This window comes from Chenopodium album, chromosome 26, assembly GCF_948465745.1.
Source record: "Chenopodium album chromosome 26, dcCheAlbu1.1, whole genome shotgun sequence".
Classification (NCBI taxonomy): Eukaryota; Viridiplantae; Streptophyta; class Magnoliopsida; order Caryophyllales; family Amaranthaceae; genus Chenopodium; species Chenopodium album.
Window position 1 is genome coordinate 9,548,269 of NC_137859.1, and position 26,256 is coordinate 9,574,524.

The 26,256-nt window shown below is 34.1% G+C and overlaps 3 protein-coding genes and 1 pseudogene across 7 annotated transcripts; 3 read left to right on the top strand and 1 right to left on the bottom strand.

The window, feature by feature from the left end:
• The first annotated feature begins 1,559 nt into the window (after positions 1-1,559).
• On the top strand, positions 1,560-5,024 carry LOC145617908 (protein XRI1-like). 3 transcript variants are annotated; one of them, XM_081672671.1, is made up of 9 exons: positions 1,560-1,934; positions 2,857-2,912; positions 2,989-3,123; positions 3,203-3,327; positions 3,669-3,738; positions 3,821-3,911; positions 4,002-4,042; positions 4,117-4,197; positions 4,313-5,024. In XM_081672671.1, exons 1-9 carry the CDS (start codon positions 1,915-1,917, stop codon positions 4,579-4,581), a joined length of 888 nt encoding a protein of 295 aa, XP_081528797.1. In that variant the 5' UTR covers positions 1,560-1,914; the 3' UTR covers positions 4,582-5,024. The 3 variants fall into 3 exon arrangements, with proteins under 3 accessions (XP_081528797.1, XP_081528799.1, XP_081528798.1); XM_081672673.1 differs by having other exon boundaries at positions 1,563-1,934; positions 3,209-3,327; XM_081672672.1 differs by having other exon boundaries at positions 1,563-1,934; positions 2,992-3,123.
• A 5,311-nt stretch (positions 5,025-10,335) lies between these two features.
• On the top strand, positions 10,336-15,025 carry LOC145616406 (purple acid phosphatase 15-like). Its single transcript, XM_081671117.1, has 7 exons — positions 10,336-10,872; positions 11,874-12,065; positions 12,646-12,979; positions 13,091-13,308; positions 13,388-13,578; positions 14,012-14,296; positions 14,416-15,025. Exons 1-7 carry the CDS (start codon positions 10,626-10,628, stop codon positions 14,560-14,562), a joined length of 1,614 nt encoding a protein of 537 aa, XP_081527243.1. The 5' UTR covers positions 10,336-10,625; the 3' UTR covers positions 14,563-15,025.
• A 3,064-nt stretch (positions 15,026-18,089) lies between these two features.
• On the top strand, positions 18,090-19,717 carry LOC145617298 (phospholipase A1-Igamma1, chloroplastic pseudogene; annotated as a pseudogene).
• An 863-nt stretch (positions 19,718-20,580) lies between these two features.
• Positions 20,581-23,167, bottom strand: LOC145617265 (uncharacterized). Of its 3 annotated transcripts, none has more exons than XM_081671964.1 (2): positions 22,736-23,167; positions 20,581-22,002 (listed from the first exon to the last, which is right to left on the bottom strand). In XM_081671964.1, the coding sequence occupies exon 2, from the start codon at positions 21,995-21,997 to the stop codon at positions 20,909-20,911; it is 1,089 nt and encodes a 362-aa protein (XP_081528090.1). In that variant the 5' UTR covers positions 21,998-22,002; positions 22,736-23,167; the 3' UTR covers positions 20,581-20,908. The 3 variants fall into 3 exon arrangements, with proteins under 3 accessions (XP_081528090.1, XP_081528089.1, XP_081528091.1); XM_081671963.1 differs by having other exon boundaries at positions 20,581-22,007; positions 22,736-23,166; XM_081671965.1 differs by lacking the exon at positions 22,736-23,167 and adding an exon at positions 22,553-22,653 and having other exon boundaries at positions 20,581-22,007.
• Between the last annotated feature and the right edge of the window lie 3,089 nt (positions 23,168-26,256).

Genomic DNA, 26,256 nt, shown 5'->3' on the forward strand with positions numbered 1-26,256 from the left:
TTGATTGACTCATTTTAGCTGCAATATGGATTTGAGTAACTTTTATCAAAACTTTTTTTCCCAATAACTTATCTAAACTTATAAGTGAAAGCATTACAATATGTGAGTTAGCACTAATTCGGCTTCAGATCCACAAATACATAGTCGTTTGGGTGAAAATCCTCGTTTTGCCCTATCGATACTTACAAAGATCTAAAACTCTACATCGTTAATCCACGCCTGGCGAACAAACAAAATTAATTAAAAAAATTTTGGGGCTCACCATCAATATGAACACCAGTGAAACCCCCTACCTTAAAGGCCTAAACCTTGGAGAGAATTAGGAAAACTCTCCCTAAGAGAAATCTTAAAGGAAAGAATTATGAAATCGTAGGTACTTATTTTTTTTTTTTTTTTAAGTCAAATCGTAATTACTTTTAGAGTTTACTTTTAAAATTACCAATAAATTACTTTATTATTGATTTTCCCTTAATAGTTGATATATGTAACATCTAATTATTGTTTTCACTATCTTCTTTTTATCTTAGTGGTCACATAAAAACCCCAAACATAACCAACATTGCGGAAAATGAGGGAGTATTTAATACTTCGTGCCAAGGATATCCATTGTACAAAAACATTATTTTTGGTGTTCCACCCGATTCACACTTTGGGCTAATTCGGATTCGAGGATCAGTACTGGGTAGTTAAGTTCCAGTCCCCTCCCAATTGTTGTTGTGGGAGATCGAACACAAGTCCTTCCTACTAAGTGACAAGTGTAATCTCAATCACCACTACACCAACAGCCAATTGGTTACAAAAACATTATAATCCTACATGAATTGAAGAAAGTGTGATCAAAGGGTAGATAACACACAATTGTGAAAGCAATCATAAAACACCCAGTTACAACCAATTCACATCCTCTTATACATTTGCTTCCCGATCCAATTCACATTTTACAGATTTTCTGCGATAGGACTCATGCATTATATTTAGTCCCACATATAGCCATAAAGGTAATAAATTTGCACTAAAAATAACTCAAAAGCCAAATAATAAAAGTGGTATTTTTTTTGACAATAGTAATTCAATAAATCAATTGTCCCACATTAGGTAAAACTTGAAAATATCTATGTAGTTTACACCCTTTATTATTTTTTTTATATTAAAATTAAAATAATAACCAAAGTGGATAATGGAGTGGCACCACCACCACTACTACCACCATCCTCCACCATCCAAGGATGTTTTATGTCAGTCACGTGCCAAGACAGTTTTTTTCTTATGGAAAAATACTTTTTTTTTTTTTTTTTACATTATTTGTGTGAGAAAAATCATTAAAAATAATTTATTTCCATGACAAGAAATTAAAAAAAATAAAAGCCAAATATGGTGGTAAATCTCTAGATTCACTCCCCCTTTTTCTAGGTGAAAAAAAAAAACCAAAAAGCAATTAATGATTTTAATTATAATTAGCAAAGATAATTGCACACATTCATACTCAAATAACGGCCATTTGACCCACTAATTAAAATCCCCGCAAAAATAATTTCTTATTACCCTCCAAAAAATATATAAATATTAAAGTAAAATTATTTATTTTAGCGCAGAAAAGGGAAGAAGTTTGGGAGAAAGAAAGAGGAGAGAGAAAGTGAGAATAGACACGGCGTTTCATTTCATTTCTTAGTCTTTCAAGCACAAATCTCAAGCAATTTTTATTTTCTTCCTTTTTTTCCTTGATTTTTTAATTATTTTTTTCCTTTTTTATTTTTTAATCTGGGTATATAAGTGCATAAATTAGTATCATACAAAACAAGGGTTGTGTTGTGGGAGTAAACACTGGAGTAATTATTATAGTCTCAATCAATTGCAACGGCTATTTCTGAAGTAGTGAGATTTTGGTTTTTGGGGTGATAAAGTTTGATTAATCTTATGGATTTATATAATGATAAGTATGTTTACTGTTATTTGTTCTTAATTTTTGTTTTTTGATTTTTTTTGGGATTTTTTGGTTGATGGGGTTGGTTAAGGAATGCAGTTTTTGTGATTGATTTTTCTGGATTTTTGTGATAGAAATGTGGAATATTGATGGTGGTTGGTTTATTATTTGTGGGTTGGTTTCTGAATTTTGCATAAAAAATGCTTGATTTTTCTACTTTTTTGGGGTTTTGATATGTATGAATTCTGGGTGTATTTGCTTGGTTTCGGTTGATTTTTGAGTGTTTAATCAGTTTTTAGGATTTGGGTTTTGACTTGATTAGTGGGCTTTGTTGGATTTCTGAATTTCTGAAAAAGTTAGGTTAATTTTTTAGTGGGGTGGAGGGTTTGATGAGTAGCAGTTTTTTGTGTTTTATCATGAAATACTCAATTGTTTTTAGGTTGGGCAGGAATTTATGTAGATTAATCTACATCTTGCTGTTGATTTTGCTTTTTTCTAGCCTTGTTGCTTGGATATAGATGCTTGATTGCATGCTCTACATTGGATTGGGATTTTAGCAAAATTTAGACAATATACATCATACATTTTGCTTGTTTACTCTAATAATTTCAACAGCATTAGCATTGTTGTATGTGAATTTGCAATGAGTGGATTTATGATGTTTTCGTTCATAATTGCTTTATTTGTTTTAATGGGAAGAAGTCGTTGGGTTAAATCGTGCTATCTTGGCTTGGATTCGTGTTTTGTTTGTTTTCGATAGTAATTTGAGTTGCATTGAGTTTGGTGTGGCTCTTATTAAGTAATTTTTCAGTTCATTTTCAATGTTTACGATGTTTTGTTGTGTCGAGTTTGATTGTTTATGAGTTGGCTGTCTATTGCTTCATATAATGATAGAAATGTATCTGATCTTGTGTATCTTTTTTGATACTTATTAGGGAATCATGGAAATGGCCAGGGGATGAGTATCTTCTTAGAAAGGAACCTAATTGCGGTGAGCTCTTAATTAAGCTGTAAATGCATTTGTAATTATTAGTTTTTTTGATGATATCTTATTAGTACATTTATAGCAGATATCGCCAAGGCTAAATGTATGTTGAATGGTATGACTGTAACCCAAAATCAAGAAGATATTTCATACATGATTGAGGAATCCACTCCGATTAAGGCTTGTGGAGACTTGGCTTATCAATTTAATACCTCTGGTGAGACCTCCATCTTCCAAACAAACCCCTTCAATTGGACAATTTTGTGTTTATTATCAAGTGTTTATGACACTGTTAGTTACAGAGATTATGAGTAAGACTCCTCAAGAATGTAAAGAGTACACTTCTCAAGTTAAGCGACGGCGTGTGCTGGACTTTGATAATACTGCTGATGATATTACATCCTCATTTCTCAAATCCAAGGTTGATTCTTGACTTTGCTTTATTTGTGAAGTTATTAATGTATGAACTGTCTTTGATTATCGTATGTCCACTTGTGTTTATGTGATGCTGCTACCGAACAATGTTTTGAGGCATACTTAATACGAAGTAGGAATCTATTTCCTTTGTCCTCCTCTTTGTAAATGCGTATATGTTACAGATTGTCAAATACTTATGATCAATACAATTTATTCATGTATTTTCTATTCTCTTGGCACTTGAGCTTTATCTCTAGTGAACTATTGATGTACTTTTGGCATCCAATTGTGTTTGGAGCATATGTAGAATTGTGGACATCAAATTCAGCCTTGTTTGTTTTACAGGAAAGGATGGATTCTTTTGATGACATTGATATACTACCTGAAATGTCAGAGTGGGAAGCTTGTTTGCAAGGTTTGCTTCTTTAGTCGTGGGATTTGAATAGGTTTTGTGCATTTGTTTTATGATTTATATTTGACAATCTATTGTTTATCAGAGGATTTGTGCTTTGAGGATTTAGTTCAATCTGAAGCTTGGCTTGCTGATTGCCTTATTGACACTGACATGAATACTAGCTCCGATGATGGGTATGTAATTCACTCAAAATTTCAAATTCATGTTATTTTCTTGATCTATTTGTTGCTCAGTGTGCTTGAATGGATCCCATTGAAATGCAGGAATGCTGCTGTCACATCTGACATTCAAATTGGTATCAATGGTATGCCTGAGTGTTCTTAAAGATGTTTGTAAATATACATGATCCTTGGTATTAATACCGATTTGTGTTTCCAGAGGTTTGCAATATCACAACTGATTCAGGACCCAGTATGTCACAGCGACCAGTCAGAAGTTCTCGAAATGTCATTTTTAAAGGTACTTTGCATTTCTTCTTGTGCTTTGCTTTCAGTGACTCAATTCTTGGGCTTAATAGCTACGGAGTATGATGCTTGTACCTTGCAATACTCATCTGGCTGTTTATGAAATGTAGGCAGGAAGTCTTTCATGAGAGCACCAACAAAACTCCCTTCCTCTGTTGCTTATCCATTTGATTTTATTAAACCCTCTGGAGTTAGTGGAGATGTGACTCTTAAAGATATAAATCAGCGGATACTTACTCCTCCATCGAAATCCAAGCAAGTTAAGGAAGACCCTGCCTACCCTACTTCAGCCTTTTCCGGGAAGCCTGTTGTTGGAAAAACCAAAATTCCTACTCAAGGAGGAAAAGGTAGCATCACAATTATGAGAACAAAAGGATGAATGCTAAGCCATCTTCCCATTTCCGCGGCTCCATTTTGCCCTTTTTGCTCTTATCATCTGGGGGCTGTGAAATGGTTTGGCATTGTATTGCAAGGTCAGGTTAATTATATATATCTATGCATTACACAAATGCACAACACATGGAAGTGTTAGTGCACGAAAGATGCAAGTGTTGCAAGGTTGAGAGCTGATTTTTTGCAAATCTTTTGGTTCTTCGGGCGGCTACAATTTCAGGGGTATTCTTTAGCCTGTTACAAAATATGTAGCTTAGATTTTATAAATCCTTAAATTATTTTGGTGGTCTGTACATGGTTATCTATTGGTTCATGAAATACAAATTTCTTGATGTATCTACTTGATGTTGCTTCTAAACATTGGGATGAAATGAAAAGAGTTGTTTTTAAGGTAGAGACTTGCTTCTTATTCCCAAGCATTATTTATCATTGAAGCTTTTTAATTATTGCAAACAGTTGATTTAGTAATGTTATTTGGACCCAAATTTATGTGAAAAAGGAGGGTATGACAAATAAGAAAAAGAAAAGGACTTGTCCAATCAATGTAGTATAGATTAGTCAATGCTTTACTTGCATTTGATTGGACTGTTATAGGCTCCTTGGTTAGACTATTGTTACCTAATTCTCAACATGAAAGACTGGTATGGGAACATAATTTGCTACCTAGATGATAGTTCAAATTATGCTAAAGGTCTGTTCTATTCAGCTTAATTTTAGTTCAATTCAGTTCCCAATTTCCTTCTCTTATAAACAAATCATTCAGCTCTAGCTAGTTCATCAAAGTTCAAGTGTTTTCAGTAAATCGAAACCTACATTAAGTTTGAATTGTAGTTTATGAGGAGTTTAACAAAATTGGCAACATAGGATGTGACTAAATTTGTGTTCAACATCGTAAAAGTATTAATTTACCAAGTTTTAGTAACAATTTGACTTAAGTTTGATCTCGGTTTGGATTTGGCTTAAGTCATTGTATCTAATCGTTAATCAAGTTTTGGATTTTTTATTCCAATTAACTTTGAAATTTCGACAATTTAATTTTATTCCAAACCAATTTGATATAGGATTAGGGTGGTATTTGATCCAATTTAGAATTCCAAATTAATGCAAGTTCCATTTTTTTGGCATAGTGGCTCACTAGTTTATTAACCTATTATCAACTGGAAAAAGTCTAAACTTATGATTACATCACCATACTAATTACTTTAAAAGAGTTAAAACCCTTAATCAACTCAATCTCATTTGATATAATAATGATCACATTCATATTTGATAATATGATTTGGAATGGATTAAATCCAATTTGCACTGCTAGCACCAAGCATTCACTTTTTACCATTATTGTATGATTTACAATATTCACTCATTTGACATATGCGTAGATTATAGTTATAAATAAATAATTTGGGATATTCATAAGATGATTAACTTTCAAGCCTAGGAGCTTTAGTGAGAGGTGTAAGCAGTTAAGCAAGCTTGTTGATTTATTGTTATAGATATAGGACGATTTTATGAGTACACAATTTAATGCAATGAAAAGTTAAAGATGCACGTCTTTCACACACATATATCTTTGTATAAATACAATTTAACTTAATATTGTACTTGAGATATAAGGATAAACAAACATCCTTCTATTAAAAACGATATTTCTTTAATATTTGAAAATTCACTAATTAATCACACTACTACGAAAATTATAATAATGATTAGGATAATTGTATACTATTAGTAAGAACGGATTATCTAATTCCAAAAATTTAGGAACCGGTTTGGCTAGTTCCTATTCCGATTTGACAACCGGTTGTGCTCAACCCAGTATAAACACCAATAGATGTATCAATGACCTAAAAAATAGAGTAAAATGTGATTCAACAAGTATTTTGGTCCTCCACCAACTGTACTTATCTCCTGGGAATTAGAGATAAAGTTGTGGGCATGCTTGCCTACTTTGAGGGGGAAAAAAAAAGAATAAACATAATTAATTAATTATTAATACTACACTAAAGAAAGACGTTGGAACTCTTGGAAGTTTATTAGATTGTTATATTTTTGTACTTTGTTTCTTCTTGTGTTTCCACCTTTGTTTGCTTTGACACTTTTATAATCTTTTTTTTACTAATTATTTTGCAAAGTTAAAGTTATTTTGTAGCTTAATATGGTATTAAAATTAAAAAGGGTTTTATTATTTGGTTAATTTGGTTTTGGTAAAAGTCGAGGAAGTTCATTGAGATGCCAAAATTCTCTTCTTTGAGTTGTCATTTTCTGATAAATTTGTAGCCTTTTCTTTCTTGTCACTGTTTATTTGTGGGACAATTCATAATTTCTTATCTAACAGTGGTTAGAATTTTTAATGCTATCACGTGTAACTTGGGTTATTGTAACTAGGGTAATGTATTTCAGGGTAATTTATATTAGGGTCTGTTATCTTCAAATTATTTTCGGTTTAGTTCACTTCAGTTCTTAATTTCCTTCTCTCATAAGATATTCAGTTCAATTCAATTCAATTCAACTCCAATAAGTTCAATTCAGTCAATCAGAACATGCCTTCAGTGTATGTACTCGTTCAGATTAATCATAGTAAATTACGTGGTCATTTGATTAAACATAAGTGTATTAATTTGAAGTAAGGGCCTGTTCAATTCAGCTTAATTTCAGCTCAGTTCAGCTCCAATCATTTCAACTCCAATTAATTTAGTTTAGTTCAGCTTAGTCCAGCTCCTAATTTTCATTCTCTCATAAAATATTCATTTTAGCTTAGCTTAGTTCAATTCAGTTCAGCTCAGTTTAGTAATTGTGAGCAGGCCCTAAGTTTTATTATTTGTAGTTTCAATTTTTTTTAATTGAAAAAGTTTGTTAACTTGGACTAACTTAGAAGATATAATTATAATTTCTTCACTTCATAGGCAGTTTTTTTTCGAATTTACACTTTTTTGTAATCAAACCTTGTAGTTATTTACTTTATTTCAAATGTCAAATAGACTAAAATTTATAGAAATTTCCAATTTCCAATAGCTATTATCAATATTTTGGCTTGTAAGCTCAATATATCCCGTGCATTAGCATGAGTACATTCTAATTCCTTTAATTCCGAAGTCATAAACTATCCTAGTGCAATCACTCGTGCATGGATGCCTAATCCATTTACTGCACACGTCTGAAGTACGGAGCATGTATCATCCATTCATGGTTCATCCTCAAAGATATACTAGTTGTGAAATGGCCAATACTGACAGAATTATAAATATATGTAGGTAAGAAATGTTGTATGTGGACGCCACTAAGCATTGCTTTCAACCACAATTATAAATGTAAATGTAAATGAGTTGAAAAGTCATATAGATATGTTTATGTAATTTGAATGTGAAGCATGTCAGCTTTACTAATAGTAGTATTAAGAGGAGAATATAGCATGGGCAAGGTGTGGGAATTTGTACCTTGAAAGTTTTGATTGCTTTAAACTAGTACAACTTGTGTTTGTAATCTTGTAATATGCTATCAATATGTGTAGATTAACACTTTAATTTGGGTCGTGTTTAGGAGGATGGCCCAAAGCCTTAATGTTTAGCAATGACTAACTAATGATCTGCGTCAATTACATCCTTAATAATTAAAAGACAATTGACTTGTTGTCCAATCGTTAGTAGAATATTATAACAGACTCAAATGAGCCAACTCTATTCATTAACTATAGAACCATGTTAAAAGGGGAAGGAAAGAAACTAAATAGGAAATAGCTACGCTGGAAATCCAATCACCTAAGCAACATCTTCCATCTTGATACATATTAAAAAAAAAAAGCTAACAAAATCACACGTGATTGTGTTTTTCCATATGTATAAAGCATAAACATTAAACATCAATGAAAATGAAATTTGTAACCCCAACGAAATTTAAAGTATATTCCGTAACTATTTTGTGAAATGGAGGCAACATTAACTTTAACCTTTAGGTTAGGAGGTTTAGACATAATTTAAGTGCTCTTATATTCTAGAAAACCTAAACCCTTGCACCAACCCAATAAAGCCGTTGCAATCAAATAAAAATGGAGGGAAATAACAAGTCTATTAGATATTTGAACAAGGCTATGTTATGTTTGGTAGCTTATGTGCTCTGGACCATGCGGCCCAAGTGCACAAGCCTGTTAAAAATCTACCATATTCATGACCCAATTGTTCCCGGGTTTGGACTGTCTTCTGGCCCAATTGTAATTCTTAGAAAAAGCCCAAATCAGGCCCAAAGTGGGGCCCAATATTGAACATGTAGCGTAAAAAGGTTGATTGAATTTCCGGATTAAATGGGATTGATTGGGCGGCAAAAGTTTGGTTTATATAGAAACAAATTGCTGAATTTGGTTTTCCCCAGAATTATTATTCACGGATGAAGAATGTCTCAAACCCAGAATTTAACACTGGAAGATTTTCTGAAACAGAGCGTGCATGCTCTGACAAAGATCCGTTGCTCAAACAGGATATTCGGTTACTTTGGGAGTTATGGTATGGTTTAAAATTTTAGAGTTCGTATATAAGATTTGACATACATAAATGATTAAACTACGTAATATTTATTGTCTGTGCCTCCCTTTAAGATACTTTATAAAACTTTTATTAAAAAAATTAGAAAATTTTTACAATTTTTTGGACACCTGGATATACTTAAAGTCTTAAATTAAAGGAAAGCATATTGGTATTTTTGTGAGGTGTTTGCATGTAATGTCATTCACGTTATGGATAACAACCACACAATACGGAGTATAAGATAATGTGTGTGAATAATGTAACGCTGTATGCACAAGTATTCCATATACACGTCTTTTTAATGCTAAGTGGGTACAAATGTGCGCACAATAACTAACACTATAACAAACCACTCTCATACACTTATTATTGTCTTCTTAATAATACATGTTATAACGTATACATAACTTGAAATACACGTACATAAATCTCATACACGTAATGTTATACTTATATTGCAAGCATAAACAAAAATTTCAAAGAGATTGAGTCAATTAGCTTGGCCTGTTGATTTGTACATATATTGATCCACCCTCTATTCTTGGGCTTGGATCGGATTTCATTAATGTTATCCCATCAACAATCACAATTATCTTTAATGGAATTTGATCAACTTCCTAAAATTGGGACTTAATCAACATGTTAAATTTGGTACAAAAAGAACAATCGAGGTCTGTAAAGTTTTCTTTAAGCACATCTTTTTTCTAACCAAAAAACAGACTTGATCTTACTTCTTGCCCAAAAAAAGCCACCCTCTTATGTCAAAAAATCGAACAAATTGTCCCATTAGTTCAATTATCTCTATTATATAAGTCAACTCTTATTAAGTTTTGTGTTTATCTAATTCTATTGAAATGCTCGAACAAGTTTGTTCAATGAGTTCTATTATCTCTACTATATAAGTCAACACTTGAGAAGTTTGGTGTCTACGTAAAATACCTAAAATGTCATTGTTTTAAAAGGTCAAACACATTCAATTACGTATAATGAATTAGCTTAGTAGTTTATTAGTAATTTAGTGCTGTTGTCAAAAAAAAAAAAAAAAAAAAATAAAAAAAAAAATTAGTAACTTAGTAGTATAAGGCTATAAGCTAACTCTTACAAATTATATTTTTTTTAGGTATACTAATAATGGAAAGTCGGTTGGTTTATGTTTAGCAGTTTTAGACAAGCTAGGTCTCCTTTATATATTTGTATCGATAATTCCTCTTCTCCATCACCCCAGAAACAATATATCTTTGTAGTAAAAAACATTATAAGGGAAAAAGCATATTCGATTATCCCACTTCAAATTCTTTTTCGATCTCCATACAAAAAATCATTATCACTATTCATTATAAAATGAACCACTTCTTAAGTTCTTATTAAACAATACTCAATCTCATTATAAAATAAAATTAATTACAATTTGATATTTTCGTAAGCATCAAACTTCCTCTTCTCCAACACCCACTAATATCATCAGTTTAAGCACAGAACACGCTAAATTATGTCAAAGCTCTGAAACCAATCAACAATGGCGATAATTTATTTGATTTTCTCTCTCCTACTATTTTCTCTCTCTTCAGCTCAAATCCCGACTACTCTTGATGGCCCGTTTAAGCCCGTTACTATGCCGTACGATGTAAGCTTGCGCGGCAACGCCGTCGATTTGCCGCCGTCAGATATTAGGGTTCAACGCCATGTTAATGGGTTTCAACCTGAGCAGATTTCTGTTACTCTTTCTTCTGATTATTATTCCGTTTGGATTTCTTGGATCACAGGTTTGAATCTTTCAATTCAATTGATTTAATTTGATTTTTAAAAGATTCGATTTTTTTTAGTTTTTGAATGTTTGAGCTGAATGATTGGAGAATTTGAGATAAATTATCTGTTTGAATTTGATTATTTTTTGTGATATTTAAAGTTTGAACTTTTAATTTCTGAAATTGTAAAAATTGATGATTGGATTGATTGCATGGTGTTTTTGTGAATTGATTTGGAAAGTTTGTTTGCGAAATTGTTTGATGATGTTGTAATTAATTGCATGCATGTTTATTGGTTACGTAATTTCTCTATGTTCAATTTTCTAATTAGTGGTTTCGGGCCGGGTTGTCGGGTTGATGTAAAAACACGAAATAATTAATATTGCTTAAGATGCAATTTCACGTTAATTTGAATCAAGGACTCAAGGAGATTGATTTACTGGTATTAAACATATATACTCTGTTTTTATTCATCATAATGATGATGTCAGTTTTAATTGCCAATTTACTGCAGATAATAATACTTAGAGTACATAATTAATAGTTAGGAATTTGGATGATTGTCTTGGTTGGTCTTATTTAATTACTTGTATTTCAATTCGGGGTTAGTTCTGTGTTAAAGATTTGAATTTTTGGTGTTTTTCTAATGAATTCATTTACATTAGTGATTTCTGATCTTGCTTGTAACATTGAAACATTTGAAATGAGTATATATCTAATCTTGTAAAACAACTTTTTTGGTCAAGCATCATGATTGTGGAATTGAATGTCATGTAGATGGAGTTATTTGAACTAACAAGTAATAACGCGACAACTAAATTTGTTAGTATTAAGTTAATGTCAAGCCATGATGTATGGTTATTTTTTGATTTATGTAGTGGGTTTTGTTGATACCATTATTATTATAGTAGACAGTAGCAATGGTTCTATCTATATTAGTGTAGATTTGGAACACAAATTTGCAATGATGCTTAAGTTATGTTATTAAGATGCAAATGCTGGATGATTTTGTTTTTCAGGGGAATTTCAGATTGGTTATGACATAAAGCCGTTGAATCCTGAATCCGTCAAGAGTGTTGTTCATTTTGGGGTATTGCAGCACGCGTTAACTCATGAAGCAACTGGATATTCTCAAATATACAGTCAGCTTTATCCTTACGAAGGCCTTCAGAATTATACTTCTGGAATAATCCACCATGTTCGTCTCACAGGTATATCAGATTCTAATAATTATGTAAAACTTTAGTCCCTGGTGAATTAGTGTTAGAATTCAAAAACCTTACAATTTCGCATTCTACAAAGTTAATACAATATCATGTGGGATGAGAAAGCAAAGGTAGAAATAGCAAGAACTTTGATCGGAAAGGAAAATGTGTAACTAGGGTGGATTGATCTCCTAGTTTGATTGGAAAGACCCCAAACACAATGTTTTTTTACAGCCAGTGAAGTATTGACCTCTTTGTATATGTTGTATCCTTTCTGTTAAGATTGATCTCCTCCTCTCTATCTTGTTTCCTTGCACGTTTATCAATAACGTATTACCAATTATGAGGAAAGTAAGATCCTTTAGAAATGTTAACATTGTTGTAGGGATAATGTTGCTGTAAAACATGATTTTAGAGCCATGTTACTTTAGTTGTTATTCTCGATAGCGTTTTTGTTTAACCTCACACTTGTTGTACTTGTATATTATGCCTGGAGTTGTATTATACTTCGTAGCATAAATCCTCCATGCCAGTTTGGCAAATTGGTTTCACATTCTGAGCTCTGTCTGATCTTTATTCTGTGTAGGGTTGAAACCTAATACATTGTACTATTATCGATGTGGAGATCCCTCAATACCAGCCATGAGCGGCCTGTTCCATTTCAAGACTATGCCAGTTCCTGGACCTCATAATTATCCTGGAAAAATTGCAATTGTTGGTGACTTGGGTCTTACATATAACACAACAGCCACCATTAGTCACATATCTAGCAATCAACCAGATCTTCTTCTCCTGGTTGGTGACGTGACTTATGCAAACCTGTATCTCACTAATGGAACTGGCTCTGATTGTTATTCCTGCTCTTTTCCAGATAGCCCCATTCATGAAACGTATCAGCCCCGTTGGGATTATTGGGGAAGGTGATGCCAACTTCATTTCCATATCTTCACTATATTGATTGTGGCAGAAGTCTTTACACTTGCAGATATCCTCCTTTAGTTGCTGACTTCCTATGAAATGATTCTTCACAGGTTCATGCAGAATTTGATATCTAGGGTTCCGATAATGGTGGTTGAAGGAAATCATGAAATAGAGGAACAAGTTGATCATAAAACTTTTGAAGCATACAGTTCCCGATTTGCTTTTCCATCAGAAGAGAGCGGATCAACATCTACATTCTACTATTCGTTTAATGCCGGGGGAATACATTTCATAATGCTTGGGGCTTATATTGCTTACAATGAATCAGGTACTCTGAGTTCTTTTGGTTATGTGATTTTCTTGCATCAGAAAGTGAAAATGTCCATTTCTAACTTTTTTCTTTTCAGCTGTTCAATACAAATGGTTGGAGAGAGACTTGGCTAAAGTTGACAGAGATGTGACTCCATGGCTTGTTGTTGCATGGCATCCACCATGGTACACTTCTTACAAAGCTCATTACAGAGAAGCAGAGTGCATGAGAGTTGCAATGGAAGACTTGCTCTATTCCTATGGTGTAGATGCAGTCTTCAATGGACACGTAAGTACCATAATGTCACATGTGATACACATAGAACTTATTGGATTAGATTAGTGATCAATTCACCATCCATCACAACTTGAGAGACATATGTTAATTTAAGCCATCATTGAATGATTGCATTTGACGGAATTGAACTTAGTTCTTTGACATAGATATGACAATTAGATTTAAAATTTGTGTGCTACGCTGTCTCAAGCCTTCATTGAGTGAAGGCAGTCAGCTGATGAGAGCATAGTTCTTTGACATAGGTAGACATGACGTTTTCTTTCTTCTAAGTGAATATATCTACATAGTCAAGAATTCAGGATTTAGTGCAAGTGCACTGCTTGCAATTGGCTGTTATCTTGCATCTCTTCATTGCTTCTGTTTTCCTATAATTACCTGAATTCTGCCATTCACTGCTGAATAACATTGCTGGATGCAACTTCAGGTGCATGCCTATGAGAGATCAAACAGAGTATATAATTATACCCTAGATCCTTGTGCTCCTATTCACATTACAATAGGGGATGGGGGTAATCGAGAGAAAATGGCAGTTGAGCATGCTGATGAGCCTGGAAATTGCCCTGAGCCATCAACGACTCCAGATAAATACATGGGTGGCTTCTGTGCTGCTAACTTTACATCTGGTCCAGCTGCAGGCAACTTCTGCTGGGATCGTCAGCCAGATTTCAGCGCGTACAGAGAGAGTAGCTTTGGCCATGGAATCCTAGAGGTTTCCTTTCCCCTATCCTTATCCTATTTATTCTTGCAGAATTTTAGTTCATGCATTTAATTGTATACATGCCTCCCATTCAAGCCTAATAAAATCCTTCGTGGTTATATGATTTGCAGGTGAAAAATGCAACTTATGCTCTTTGGACTTGGTACAGAAATCAAGATCATGAGAAAGTGGCTGGAGATCAGATTTACATAGTGAGGCAACCAGATGCCTGCCCTAATCAACGCAGGGTAACTAAAGGATGGTCTGATGCTAGATAAGTTACTCAGAAGCAATGGTGGATATTTGTTGGGTGTGTTGTCTAAATTATGCATACATTGATACATATATCATGGCTTAGTGGATACATGTCCAACTTTTACATTGAAGGTCGGGTATCAAATATTGGCCTCCTTATTTATGGTCCAAGATTAGCCACTGCTCAGAAGTCTCGGGATAGTTATACTCTGGTAGGTTAGAAAAAGAAAAGCTCACATGCTGCCACTCAGACCTTAGGCTGGTGATATAAAGCGCCACCAATTCCATAGGCTATAGGTAGTTTTGTATTGAAAAAAGTCATGGAGTATTATAATGGTGCAGCACCTCATTTTTTTCCCGATAGGTTACTTCTGGCATTTGCCAATATTGTTGTTGTATCATTAGTGATTTGTTATAAAGATGTACTTTGGAGTATGCTGCATTTGTACATACGCTATTGAATTTTATTTATAATTAAGCTCATTTAATTTACAACGTTAAGTATTTTCTCATATGTAAACTTGGCCTCAATGTTGATCACTGACTGTCTGAAGCTGTCTGTAGGCATGATTTTCCTTATTATCCTCTTACCTAACAAAGAGGAAAATAGGAACAGAACTAGATTAGCAAGTAATTCCTCAATTTTCACAAGCTCCTAGAGCCTCTTTCCTTTTTCCAGACTGGTTGTGGAACTTCAATTCCGTCACAAAATAGAAGTCTGCAAGAATATATACACCTCCTGCAGTAAGATATCAGTACTACCATGTTCCGTTTCACCGGGGAGAGAATCTAGCTACAAGATAGATGGGCTACATGCTGTGTCACTCTTCCGCTCCACATAACTGAAACAATAAGCAATAAACGAAGTTGCAAAGACTTTAATTAAGACCCAACAGCTTTACTAATCTTGTCTAGAATTCACCTTTTGAATCAGCCCCAAAACCTCGCATGCCCATACTACCGAATTTAAACCAAGATGCTGTGCAATCTTCAATCTATAAAGCACCAGTCAAAGCCTTCGCCACCTCCACTGAAGCCGTAGCCTTCAACTTCTTCACTTCCATGGCTAACAGCTCCTCCCTTTGAGTCTCACCTACTGTGCCATTCTGACGAGTAGCAGCATCAGTAGTTGGTCTGAATATATCATACGATCTGTAAAACACCTCAAATAAGCATTACACTATTACAGTCCAATAGCCTTCCACAAATAGAACTGTCGTAACATTTGAATGTGCCACAGAAACTACCCTTGACTGTTCCATCTTGCAAACAACAGCCATATCATCTGCAGTTCCGACCAATTATAACCACCGTAATTTACCAACAAGGTTTATTTAAGACATCGTTGTGCAATTAATGTTTAAATTCTCGTAGTTTGCTAATAAGATTAATGCATGCTATATTGCTATAGCTAATTTAGCTGGAGTAAGATTACTGATCTAGCACAAAAACAAAAACAAAAAGAAGCTGAGTTGACAATTTGATATTGACCCTCAGTTTTGTTTTTTCCTTGTGATTTATGTATATTAGAGCACGTGGAATTTTATCATAAATTAGTTAAGTGTGAACTCGACCCACTTTGAAATATATGGTCGTTATGTAGTTATGTTACAGTATGATGCTCTACAATTACCAGAGTAATAGTCGCAATAATGCTAAAGAAAGTGAATAATCCTTTATGTTACTCTTCTTGTCTTCTCCGTCCAACTTGGAAAACGAAGTTCCTTACACAGTTCTCCGTCCAACTCGAAAATTGAAATCCCTTTCTCGTTTGGACAAATTTTAGGTGAGACCAACTTCTAAAAACTTTTATACTGCCTCCAATTTTATTTAGTTGCAGCTTTGAAATATTTTATATCTCTCAAATAATCCTCAAAAGTTGAAACTATAAAAAAATCAGAGATAATTAAAAAAAAAAAAAAAAAAAACTCACTTTATATATCTATACTGCCACACTGGTACTAATTGTGTCTAATTTTAAAGGAATACATTTTTTCAAATATCTTTATATTAATTGCAACTAATTTTTCCAAACATCTTGTAACAATATTGAACACTTGTGTTCGGGAAGTACGAGTTGATGGAACAAGTTTTTTCAAACGTCTTATAGCGAGACAGAGCACTTCTGTTTTGGGAGTTGGGCCAGTTGGGACTTGAAGTATTAATGAAATATACAATATTACGAATCATATAAGCTCATGCTAAGTGAAACGAGTAAAATAAGACCTGAAATTGAGATTTGGGAGTTGGGGCCGTTGGCTTGGGACTGGGAGTATTGACCACTGCTTATACAATTGGGAGAGTCAAGACTCCAAGAGTGTGAGATTCAGGACGAGAAATACTCCCTCCGTCTCCGAAAGAACGACTCATTTGGGTTGATTACGCGGGGAAAAGAAGTAAAAGTATGTTAGAAAGATAAATTTACATGGGGTTTGTAAAATAATAGAGAGAGAAAATAATAAAATTACATGGAAAATCAAAATTTTATATGGGAAAGCTAATTTTGCACAAACATTGTTGCAAATTGGTGGGTGTTTTAATGCAAATGGGTCATTATTTTTTAGACTAAAATTAAGTCAAATGGATCGTTCTTTCAGGGACGGAGGGAGTAATAAGCAAATGTTGATTTTCAATGCTTCAGTTTGAGTGCTTGGTAACTACTCGTATTAAACATGGGATTAATTTATTACGGAGTAATTTTTTTTTCTTTGATAAAAATGTTAGTTGGAAAAATTTACTCATATTGGCGTTGTAAACCATACATGTGTCATGAACGGGTCGGATGGTGGTGGCGTGTGCATGGGGATGCCCCTTCTTGCCCACAATACAAGGGAAAGCACTTCAAACTAGAGGTGTCAAAAAAACAAAAGTTCAAACTTGTTTGTAACAACCTTTTTTTTTTTGGTGTGGTTCGACATACCATGCGACAAGTTAATACACGAAAAACACCGATGACTAATCCATGACTGAGTAACTTCGGCCACAAAACCCTAAGCGAGTAACTCTGGCCATACGGACATACCGTGTGGCCAGCCACAAATGAAAATTAGTGTGACCCCATTTGTGAGTTGTGACTATCGATGCTGAACGAGAGACCGTTGATTTAGACCTTTGTTTAGGTTTGTGTAAATTGGGAATTGGATCATTGGTAGGAGTACTTTAGAGTGACGAGCACTGCAAGTTAAAACAGATTGTGCATGTCATGCAGAAGTTCGTTTTAAGTATTTATTTTAACCGACCTTTCATACGAGTACAAATATTAAGTCAATCGGTGAGGTTACACTATTATAAATAAATAAAACACTAAAAAAGAATTTGAAAAAGAAAAAACAAAAAAAGAAAAAAAGAAGACTTTTCTCAAAAATCATCCAAATCAAATGTCATAGTTTAACGCGGTTCAATTTTCTAAAGGAAATTATGGTGGTTGAGAGTTCGTCAACAAAGTCATAATCATACACTAAAACTCTCACACAGTCCACATGTTTAATTTGACTTTCTTTATATATAAATAACGCTCCAAAAAAAATCATATTTCAACAACCACAATCTTTCTTCCAAACTTTTACAAGTTTAACTAGGCACCATGAAGGCAATCCAACCCACCATCAACCACCACTTCACAATCACTCGCCGCCTTCCACGGCCGGTTCGTGCTCGACAAGAACTTCTCTTCGACGACACTAACCGGTCGTCTAAGGCGTCTAACCCGGCAACCCGTTTAGCCCAATCACTTACCCATATGTTACATAACCAAATTGAATCCATACACACCCAAAAAACATTAACCCAATCTAATTATAGTACAATTTTAGAGGACAAAAGTAACACCCCTATATCATTTCCTAAGGATGATATATCAAATAATTGGGAAGAATTTCATGGTGCTAACAACTGGGACGACCTTTTAGACCCTATTAACCCTTCTTTAAGGCAAGAGCTACTCAAATACGGTGAATTAGCTCAAGCAACATACGATGCTTTCGACTACGATCCATACTCCGAATATTGTGGTAGTTGTAGGTATAACCGGAACAAGCTATTTGAAAAGCTCGGGTTAACACGACACGGATATCACGTTACAAAGTACATCTACGCGACTTCTCAAATTGATCTGCCTAGATGGCTAGAGAAGTCGCAAGTGGCCGAGACTTGGAGCACACACTCGAATTGGATGGGGTTTGTCGCGGTTAGTGATGATGAAGAGTCACGCCGCATTGGCAGGAGAGACGTTGTAGTGTCATGGCGAGGGACGGTGTCTGCATCCGAGTGGTACGAAGATTTTCAGCGTAATTTGGAGACATTTGGGCACGGTGATGCCAAAGTTGAGGAAGGTTTTCTAAGTATATACACTACGAAATTTCGATCCTCGAGGTATAACAAATCAAGTGCTTCAGAACAAGTGATGCAAGAGTTATCAAAAATAATAGATTTTTACAAGAAAAGAGGGGAACAAGTTAGTCTTACAATAACAGGGCATAGTTTAGGTGGTGCCTTGGCTCTGCTCAATGCATACGAGGCGGCTGCAATATTCGTCAATCTTCCTGTTAGTGTCATATCCTTTGCTGCCCCAAGGATTGGAAACTCGGTCTTCAGAGACGAGCTACACGAGCTAGGAGTCAAGATACTACGCGTTGTTGTTAAGCAAGACGTAGTTCCTTGGACTGCAGGAATGGTCTTTAACAATGAGAGCTTACAGAATTTTGATGAGATTACAGGGGGATTACAGTGGATTCACCCTCATGCTGGTGTTGAGCTGAAGCTTGACGCGAGAGCTTCTCCGTATTTGAAACGAGGGTTGCAGCTGCTAGGACATCATATGCTAGAGACTTACCTGCATTTGCTGGATGGTTATGAGAGTTCTAAGGTGCCTTTTCGGCCTGATGCTACAAGGGATATAGCTTTGGTGAACAAAGAGTGTGATCTGTTGATTAACGAGCTCAGGATACCGCCTCGTTGGTACCAGGTTGCGAATAAAGGTCTGGTTCAGAATGCTTATGGGAGGTGGGTTAAACCCAAGAGGGATCCTGAAGATATACCATCCCCTACTAGTGAATCAGCTAATTGTAATGAAATGCAATCTGTACTTGGTTATTGAATCATAATTATAATTGTATATATAAGTTCCTTTTTAGCACAATCTAAATCTTATAATACACAAATCATGAAGCTTAAGGTTTGGGGAAGGGGGGTACAACGTGACCTATTGCCCAATTGGTTAATCAATCGTGCTAGATGAGCATATAGATCTAATACAGGGGCGAGTTTGGATATTTTAACAGGTATAGGGTTGTGTTTAGAGAAGCAGAACTCTTTTACCCATCTTGACATGGTGTTTTATCACCATGGGGGATTCGGGTAAAGAAGTGCGTTCACAAGATCAAAGAAAAGCTAACAACAGCATGAAAGGATAAAGGACCACTTTATCCAACAAAGTATTTTTCGGCACAATTACACTAACAGGGACCAATGTTAGGAAAATGGAGGGGGGGTTCACAGACTGATAGTGAACTATCATTATTAATTTTTAACAATGCTTCATGTGATGTTTGTGCATGGATATCCTTTTCTGAATCAGCTTCCACTGATCATTTTCATTATCTATACAAACTATGAATGCTGATTCAGCTTTTCTGATGATAATGAATGCTGTTTTCTGCTGCACATATGCTAATTAAATGTGGGCTAAGCACAGTGCAAGTACTCGGATTCAAGCAACTATCCTTATCTTGCTACAATGGACATCTTCCACCAAATGCCGCGAAAGGCAAAATTGCAAGTTCAGGGAAAAAGGCGACACCAGATCTTCTGTTACTATAGATGATCATGTTCATCAGAAGATTCCCAGGATTTCAAAGATGCCATACATATCTTCGATTGAATCTTAATTTATGAGTATTGTCAGTTATGATAAAGCATCACTAACCTTGTTTTGTTTGCCAGACAAGTACCGAAATTTCAGCTGATGGTGATGCTTGCACATCTCATGTTAAATTAACAGCAAACTGAAACAGATCGTCCACCAAACAGATCACTGACTCATATCAAGGTTAAAAATTATAGAAGATAATACTATATTATAGAAGTTTGATCCAGTAATGGACCTTACACATATAGTTTCATAAATCTACTATTGACTAATAAGATACAGTATACATACACAAGCAGATATCCTTAACCATGAGATAAAAATCAAGGAAACAAAATCCTTCCTGATTCTCGAATGGCATTCACATCCCTATGATTTGATATACTTAAGCTGAAGTTGGTTAGACTGTTTTCTCTTGACATTCAAATATTCATCACCAGTTTCCCCACATTATGCAAGAGTCGAGTTTTTATAGGCCAAGATCATAATAATCAAAGCAACCCTTAAAAGATATCCAAAATCTCCAAGATGAAATTATTGCAGAGTGGACAGTTCCCCCTTTGAACAAAGAGCTCCCTCGAACATAACCTGCAAAACGTATGGCCACAAGGAATGAACGCTGCACCTTTATGCCTCACCATACACACACAACAAGAAAACTCTCCTTTTCCCACGTCCTGTACCTCTTCTTCAACCTCCACCTCTTCCTCTTCTTCCTCTTCCTCTTCTTCATCATCCAACCTGTATGTAGGCCCACTAATCCCAGCCTGTCGATCAGTCTCCTCCAACAAATCCATCAATGACATTCGCAATGGCTGGTTTGCTGGAGGCCCAAGATTAGGGATTGCTCCTCCATCCTCATCATCGTCATCCTCATCTTCATCTCCATGAGGGGACACTTCTATTTCATCATTCTCATTCCTACTTCGATTACCCTCATCCAGCTCCCTTGACAGCCTCCTACGAGTCTGCTCCCTCTCAGCAGCCAAAGCCGCAGACAGCCTGAAACTACTGCCACCCCTAGGAGACCCACCACTATCAACCTCCCTCAAGGTCAGATCATCAGCTGGAACAGTATCAACTCTCCTAAGCGAACTGCTTCTAAGGGAGTTTCTATTCGCCATCACTTCACCTAACGATGATCTTGAGCTAGGAATCACGTCTGACTGTGGAACAGGCAAAGAAGATGTCCAATTCCGTGAATTTGGATTCTGATTCTGACTAAAATTCTGATTCCTCTTAAGCTTAAGGCGATCTTTAAAAGACTTCCACGTCTTCTTTCCGTTAGGGGAGCCTCCACCACTTCTAGGGGTAAGGGTCTCGTCGTTACGTATAACCTCAAGGAGGGTTCTGACAACTATGTTAGCTGGTGGTGGTGATTTCCTGTCACTATTAAGTACAGCACCCAGCGTGACGTTTGACACCCGTCTTGGGCTAGTAGTGCTATTAACTACAGAAGAATTATGGCTAAATTCGCGGTTAATTGCATCAGATAGATCGGCTGCAATGAAGGTGTCGCGAAGGGTGGAGTGGTGGGTCGTCAGTCTCCGAGAAGGAACAGCAGTAGCTACGCCACCACCGTCACTATCCATTCAATCTGTACTACACACATACAATTTTTCCCAACAAAACATACAATCAAAATTTCAATCATATTCTTGCATTGCAATCAATTGCATCTCATTTCAATCAAAATATGTCTCATTATAAGTAATTATGCAACATAATCATCATATTCAATGTTTATAATCATACATTTTGAAACAAAATAATAATAAATTAAAGAAAGACAGAAAAACAAGAAATTAAGAATGGGAAACTGCAAAGATTTGTCTTCATAGGAAATCGCGGTTTACATTTGTTTTTTCTGCTTTATATTATTGAGATTCACAATTCTGTTACTACTAATAAACAAATTAGAAACTTCACATTTTCAAATTCTATAAAATTTTGTAAGTACATGAATTGAAGATATATAAAAACAAATAAAATGCTGGGTAAATATTCTTATACAAATAGGACAAATTCGCCAGAAAAACAATTAAATTTATTAATAATAATTTCACAACATATAAAAAAAATCACAGAAATTTGAAAATAAAATACAATTTTAGCTCAAATTAGCTTAAAAAAAAATAAAAACTCACCAAATTTTTCATTGGTTAATTGCAGAAAATTAGCTGATAATGTAACTCAGATAAAAGATGAACAAATTGTAGAAGAACAAAAGATCATCCAGCAAAAAGAAAATCAAAAAATGAATTTTCTTTTGATGAAATTGAAAAGAGCAACAGTAACGAAAAGAGAGGAGAGAGAAAATGTATGAATACCTAAATTTGTCCGTTATTTTGGATATTACCGCTTCAGATCTGACCCTATTTTTGGGCAGCTTCAATGGCGCCCAATTTCTGAATTTTTGGAAAATAAAAATAAAATTGCAAAAAAGAAAAAAAGGATAAAAAAATTCCTCAAAAAAAGGAAAATTAAAAGGGGAAATTAAAATTGATAGGAAGATAATAATGGAGTTTTTTTTTTTAATTTTTTTGGGAAAAATCTATGTTGTTAATATTTGTCTTTTGGGTATCTATTTTTGACTTTTGTTTAGGATTTGTTTTTAATTTTATAAAAATTAAAAAATGAAAATAATAATGGGATGTTATCTGAAAATGTGTGCTCCAAAGCTGTGAAGAGATTTTAGGAGTGGAGTTTTGGGGGTGGATGATTGAGGAGAGAGAAAATTAAAAATAAAGAGGAGCGAGTCTTTTGCATTTTGTAAGCTTAAAAGGGTCTCCGATTCCCTTCTTTTTGCGCGACATGTCTTTTTGGTAACGATTATGTTGACGTCTTTTGTGTATACGGAATACTTGATAACATGATGTGCATATGATCTTGTATACGGAGTACGAGTACTTCATATCTATATCTTACTTATATATTAGTAAAAGGAGTGCATCTAGGCGCATAACACCTACTTTGTATATGTTTAGCATGCATATATGAGGGCAGTATAGGGTTTTTTTTATATTTTTTTATTTGATATTTTTCTACAGTGGTACATTTTTGTGTGTTATAATGTACCATTAAGGTATTAATTGTATTAATAGTACTTCAATTGTACTATTATACATGTGGTGGTACTTTTTGTTATCTTATGTCGTTGATTATTTTCTCCTAAAATACCTACCACCTATCACTTATTAGGTTGTAGTGGTACATTTTGTCATCTTATATATTTCTAAAACATATAGGTGCTATGCGCCAATACTTAACCTTAAAAAGCGTTCCTAAAAACGTTTTTGTGCCACGTGGCACTCTTGCTATGTCATCTCTCAACTATGACGTCTATGAGCATATTTTAATAAAAATGGTCTATCATGAGATTTGAACTCAGGGCCTATTCATATTTACTTAATTTCAGCTCAGTGCAGCTCCAATCAGTTCAGTTCAGTTCAGCTCCTAATTTCCTTCTCTCATAAAATATTCATTTCAGCTCAATTCAGTTCAGTTCAGCTCCAATCAGTTCAGTTCAGTTCAGTTCAGCTCCAATCAGTTCAGTTCAGCTCAGCTCAATTAAGTAAATGTGAACAGGCCCTCCAACCATAAAAATATGCATTAGATGTCTTATCATCTCATCTATATATTAATCATATTTTTATACTTGACTCATAATTATATAAGTACTAAGTTAGATCACGTGTCATGCACGGTGATCTACAATTGTATATAGTTATAGATTATTGAATGAGAATTATTTTAATCATAAATTACTCTAGATAAATTAGTCGAGGAATAATAAGGGTTTGTTCACATTTACTGAACTGATCTGAATTGATTGGAGCTGAAATAAACTGAACTAAACTAAACTGAACTGAGCTGAAAGAGCTGAAATAAATATTTTATGAGAGAAGAAAATTAGGAGCTGAACTGAACTGAACTGAAATTAATAATTACTATATGGTCAACTGGAATATGTATTAAAAAAAAAAATACTTCCTCCGTTATTTTATTATGGCACCATAAGAGATTGGCACAAATTTTTTGGTATTGAAAAAAAGGATGAGAGAGAAAGGTAGAAATACAAAGTTGCCCATGTGATTGTATATACAAAATAAAAAGTAAGTGTTGAAAAGTAAGGGTATATTAGGTATTAATAGTGTGAACATAAATATTTCTTTTCCAAAAATGGATATGGTGCAATATTTGTGAAACTTTCTTAAAAGGCAAGTGGTGCAATATTAAAAAACGGAGGTTGTATTATTTTTTTTAAATGATTTGTTTCCTTAATTAATAGAATTATTTTTTGAAAAAATAAATAAATAAATAAGGACACACTAGGAGATGACACACGTCATTTCTGGTGTGTCTTTTAGTATATATATTATTGATATGGATTGGATGAAGATATGCACATTTAATAACTGCAATTCTAAAAAACAAAAAAATTGATCCTATTATTTGCTGATTATGATCATCAAGATAATACATACAAGCAAGAAAAATTAACTAATTGTTATAAATTTTAGTTATTTTAATTATTTTGATAATAATTATGTCTTTATTTTCATTATATTATAAATTATATACAAAGGATATGTCTATATAATTTTTTTACAAAAACATGTTTATATAATTAGTCAATAGTTGTTTAATAAATAATTTATTTAAAGGTTTAATGAGAAACTATTATAAATTATAAACAAATAATGAATAAATAAATAATAAAGAATGAACCTATTTATTCAATTACAAGTTTTAAAATATAACCCGGAGTATCACCCAAGCTACACACTAGTTACTTGATTATATGTCAGTAGCTTAAAATAAAAGGAGCGTATTCAATTTGACCTGAATTTACTATGTACAGTACTATATTTTTGTATATGATTCGATTTGATTGTTTGATTTAACTAAACTTTGATCTTATATTGTACCAAAAGGATATTGATAACCAACCCGTGTTAGTATAACTAGAGGTTCTAGTTCAATAAGGTCTTCTCTGAATATTAATTATTACAAAATCACTTGTGATACTAAACATTTAATTATTGAAACAAACATTTAATGATGAATATCCATCTTGATCTCCACAATTAATGAGCAAGAAAGGTCTGAGATATTTATAGAAAGTAGAGTAAAACCAGTGAAACAGTCTACTACATGGACACATGGTTATGTACTTGAAGTGAAGGAGAACATAAATGTTGTTACACTGTTTGTTGAATTACATTTAAAGCCATTTACATTAAAAACCGAGGAAATATGGAAATAGGGTATAGCTCAAGTGGTTAGAGTTCGCCTTCCAATTCTAGGAGATCTTGGGATCGGTTCTCATTATCCGCCCTCGTGGCTCTCAAGGAAATATGAATTGATGGTGGGCAATGACATACGCATTCCTTAGTGAATAAAGGGTTGCATCACCATTTGCTTACATAAATCCGGCCACCAATGCAAATTTCCTTAAAAAAAAGGGTATTAGTATGTCATGTAGTATTTTAACCTTAATTTTTTATAAATATATATAAACCATAAATCAAATGTGTCCAAACATCTTTACATCGTTAAAAAACAATATCCTTTTTAATGAAGTAACATACACTTAGGGCCCGTTCACATTTACTTAATTTTAGTTCAGTTCAGTTCATTTCAGCTCCAATCAGTTCAGTTCAGTTCAACTCCTAATTCCCTTTTCTCATAAATTATTCAATTTAGCTCAGTTCAGTTCAATTCAGTTCAGCTCCAATTAGTTCAGTTCAATTCATTAAATGTGAACAGGCCCTGAAATTTGTTAAACTTTTCTCTTATAAATAACTCTACTTTTGTGACCACAAATCTAAGTACAATTCTAATTGAT

Coding starts and splice junctions, on each gene's coding strand:
- LOC145616406 (XM_081671117.1), top strand. CDS start 10,626: ATGGCGATAATTTATTTGATTTTCTCTCTCCTACTATTTTCTCTCTCT. Junction 13,309..13,387: donor TATTGCTTACAATGAATCAG/GTACTCTGAGTT, acceptor TTTTCTTTTCAG/CTGTTCAATACAAATGGTTG. Junction 14,297..14,415: donor TTGGCCATGGAATCCTAGAG/GTTTCCTTTCCC, acceptor TATGATTTGCAG/GTGAAAAATGCAACTTATGC.
- LOC145617265 (XM_081671964.1), bottom strand. CDS start 21,997: ATGGATAGTGACGGTGGTGGCGTAGCTACTGCTGTTCCTTCTCGGAGA.
- LOC145617908 (XM_081672671.1), top strand. CDS start 1,915: ATGGATTTATATAATGATAA. Junction 3,912..4,001: donor AATACTAGCTCCGATGATGG/GTATGTAATTCA, acceptor ATTGAAATGCAG/GAATGCTGCTGTCACATCTG. Junction 4,198..4,312: donor TCGAAATGTCATTTTTAAAG/GTACTTTGCATT, acceptor TATGAAATGTAG/GCAGGAAGTCTTTCATGAGA.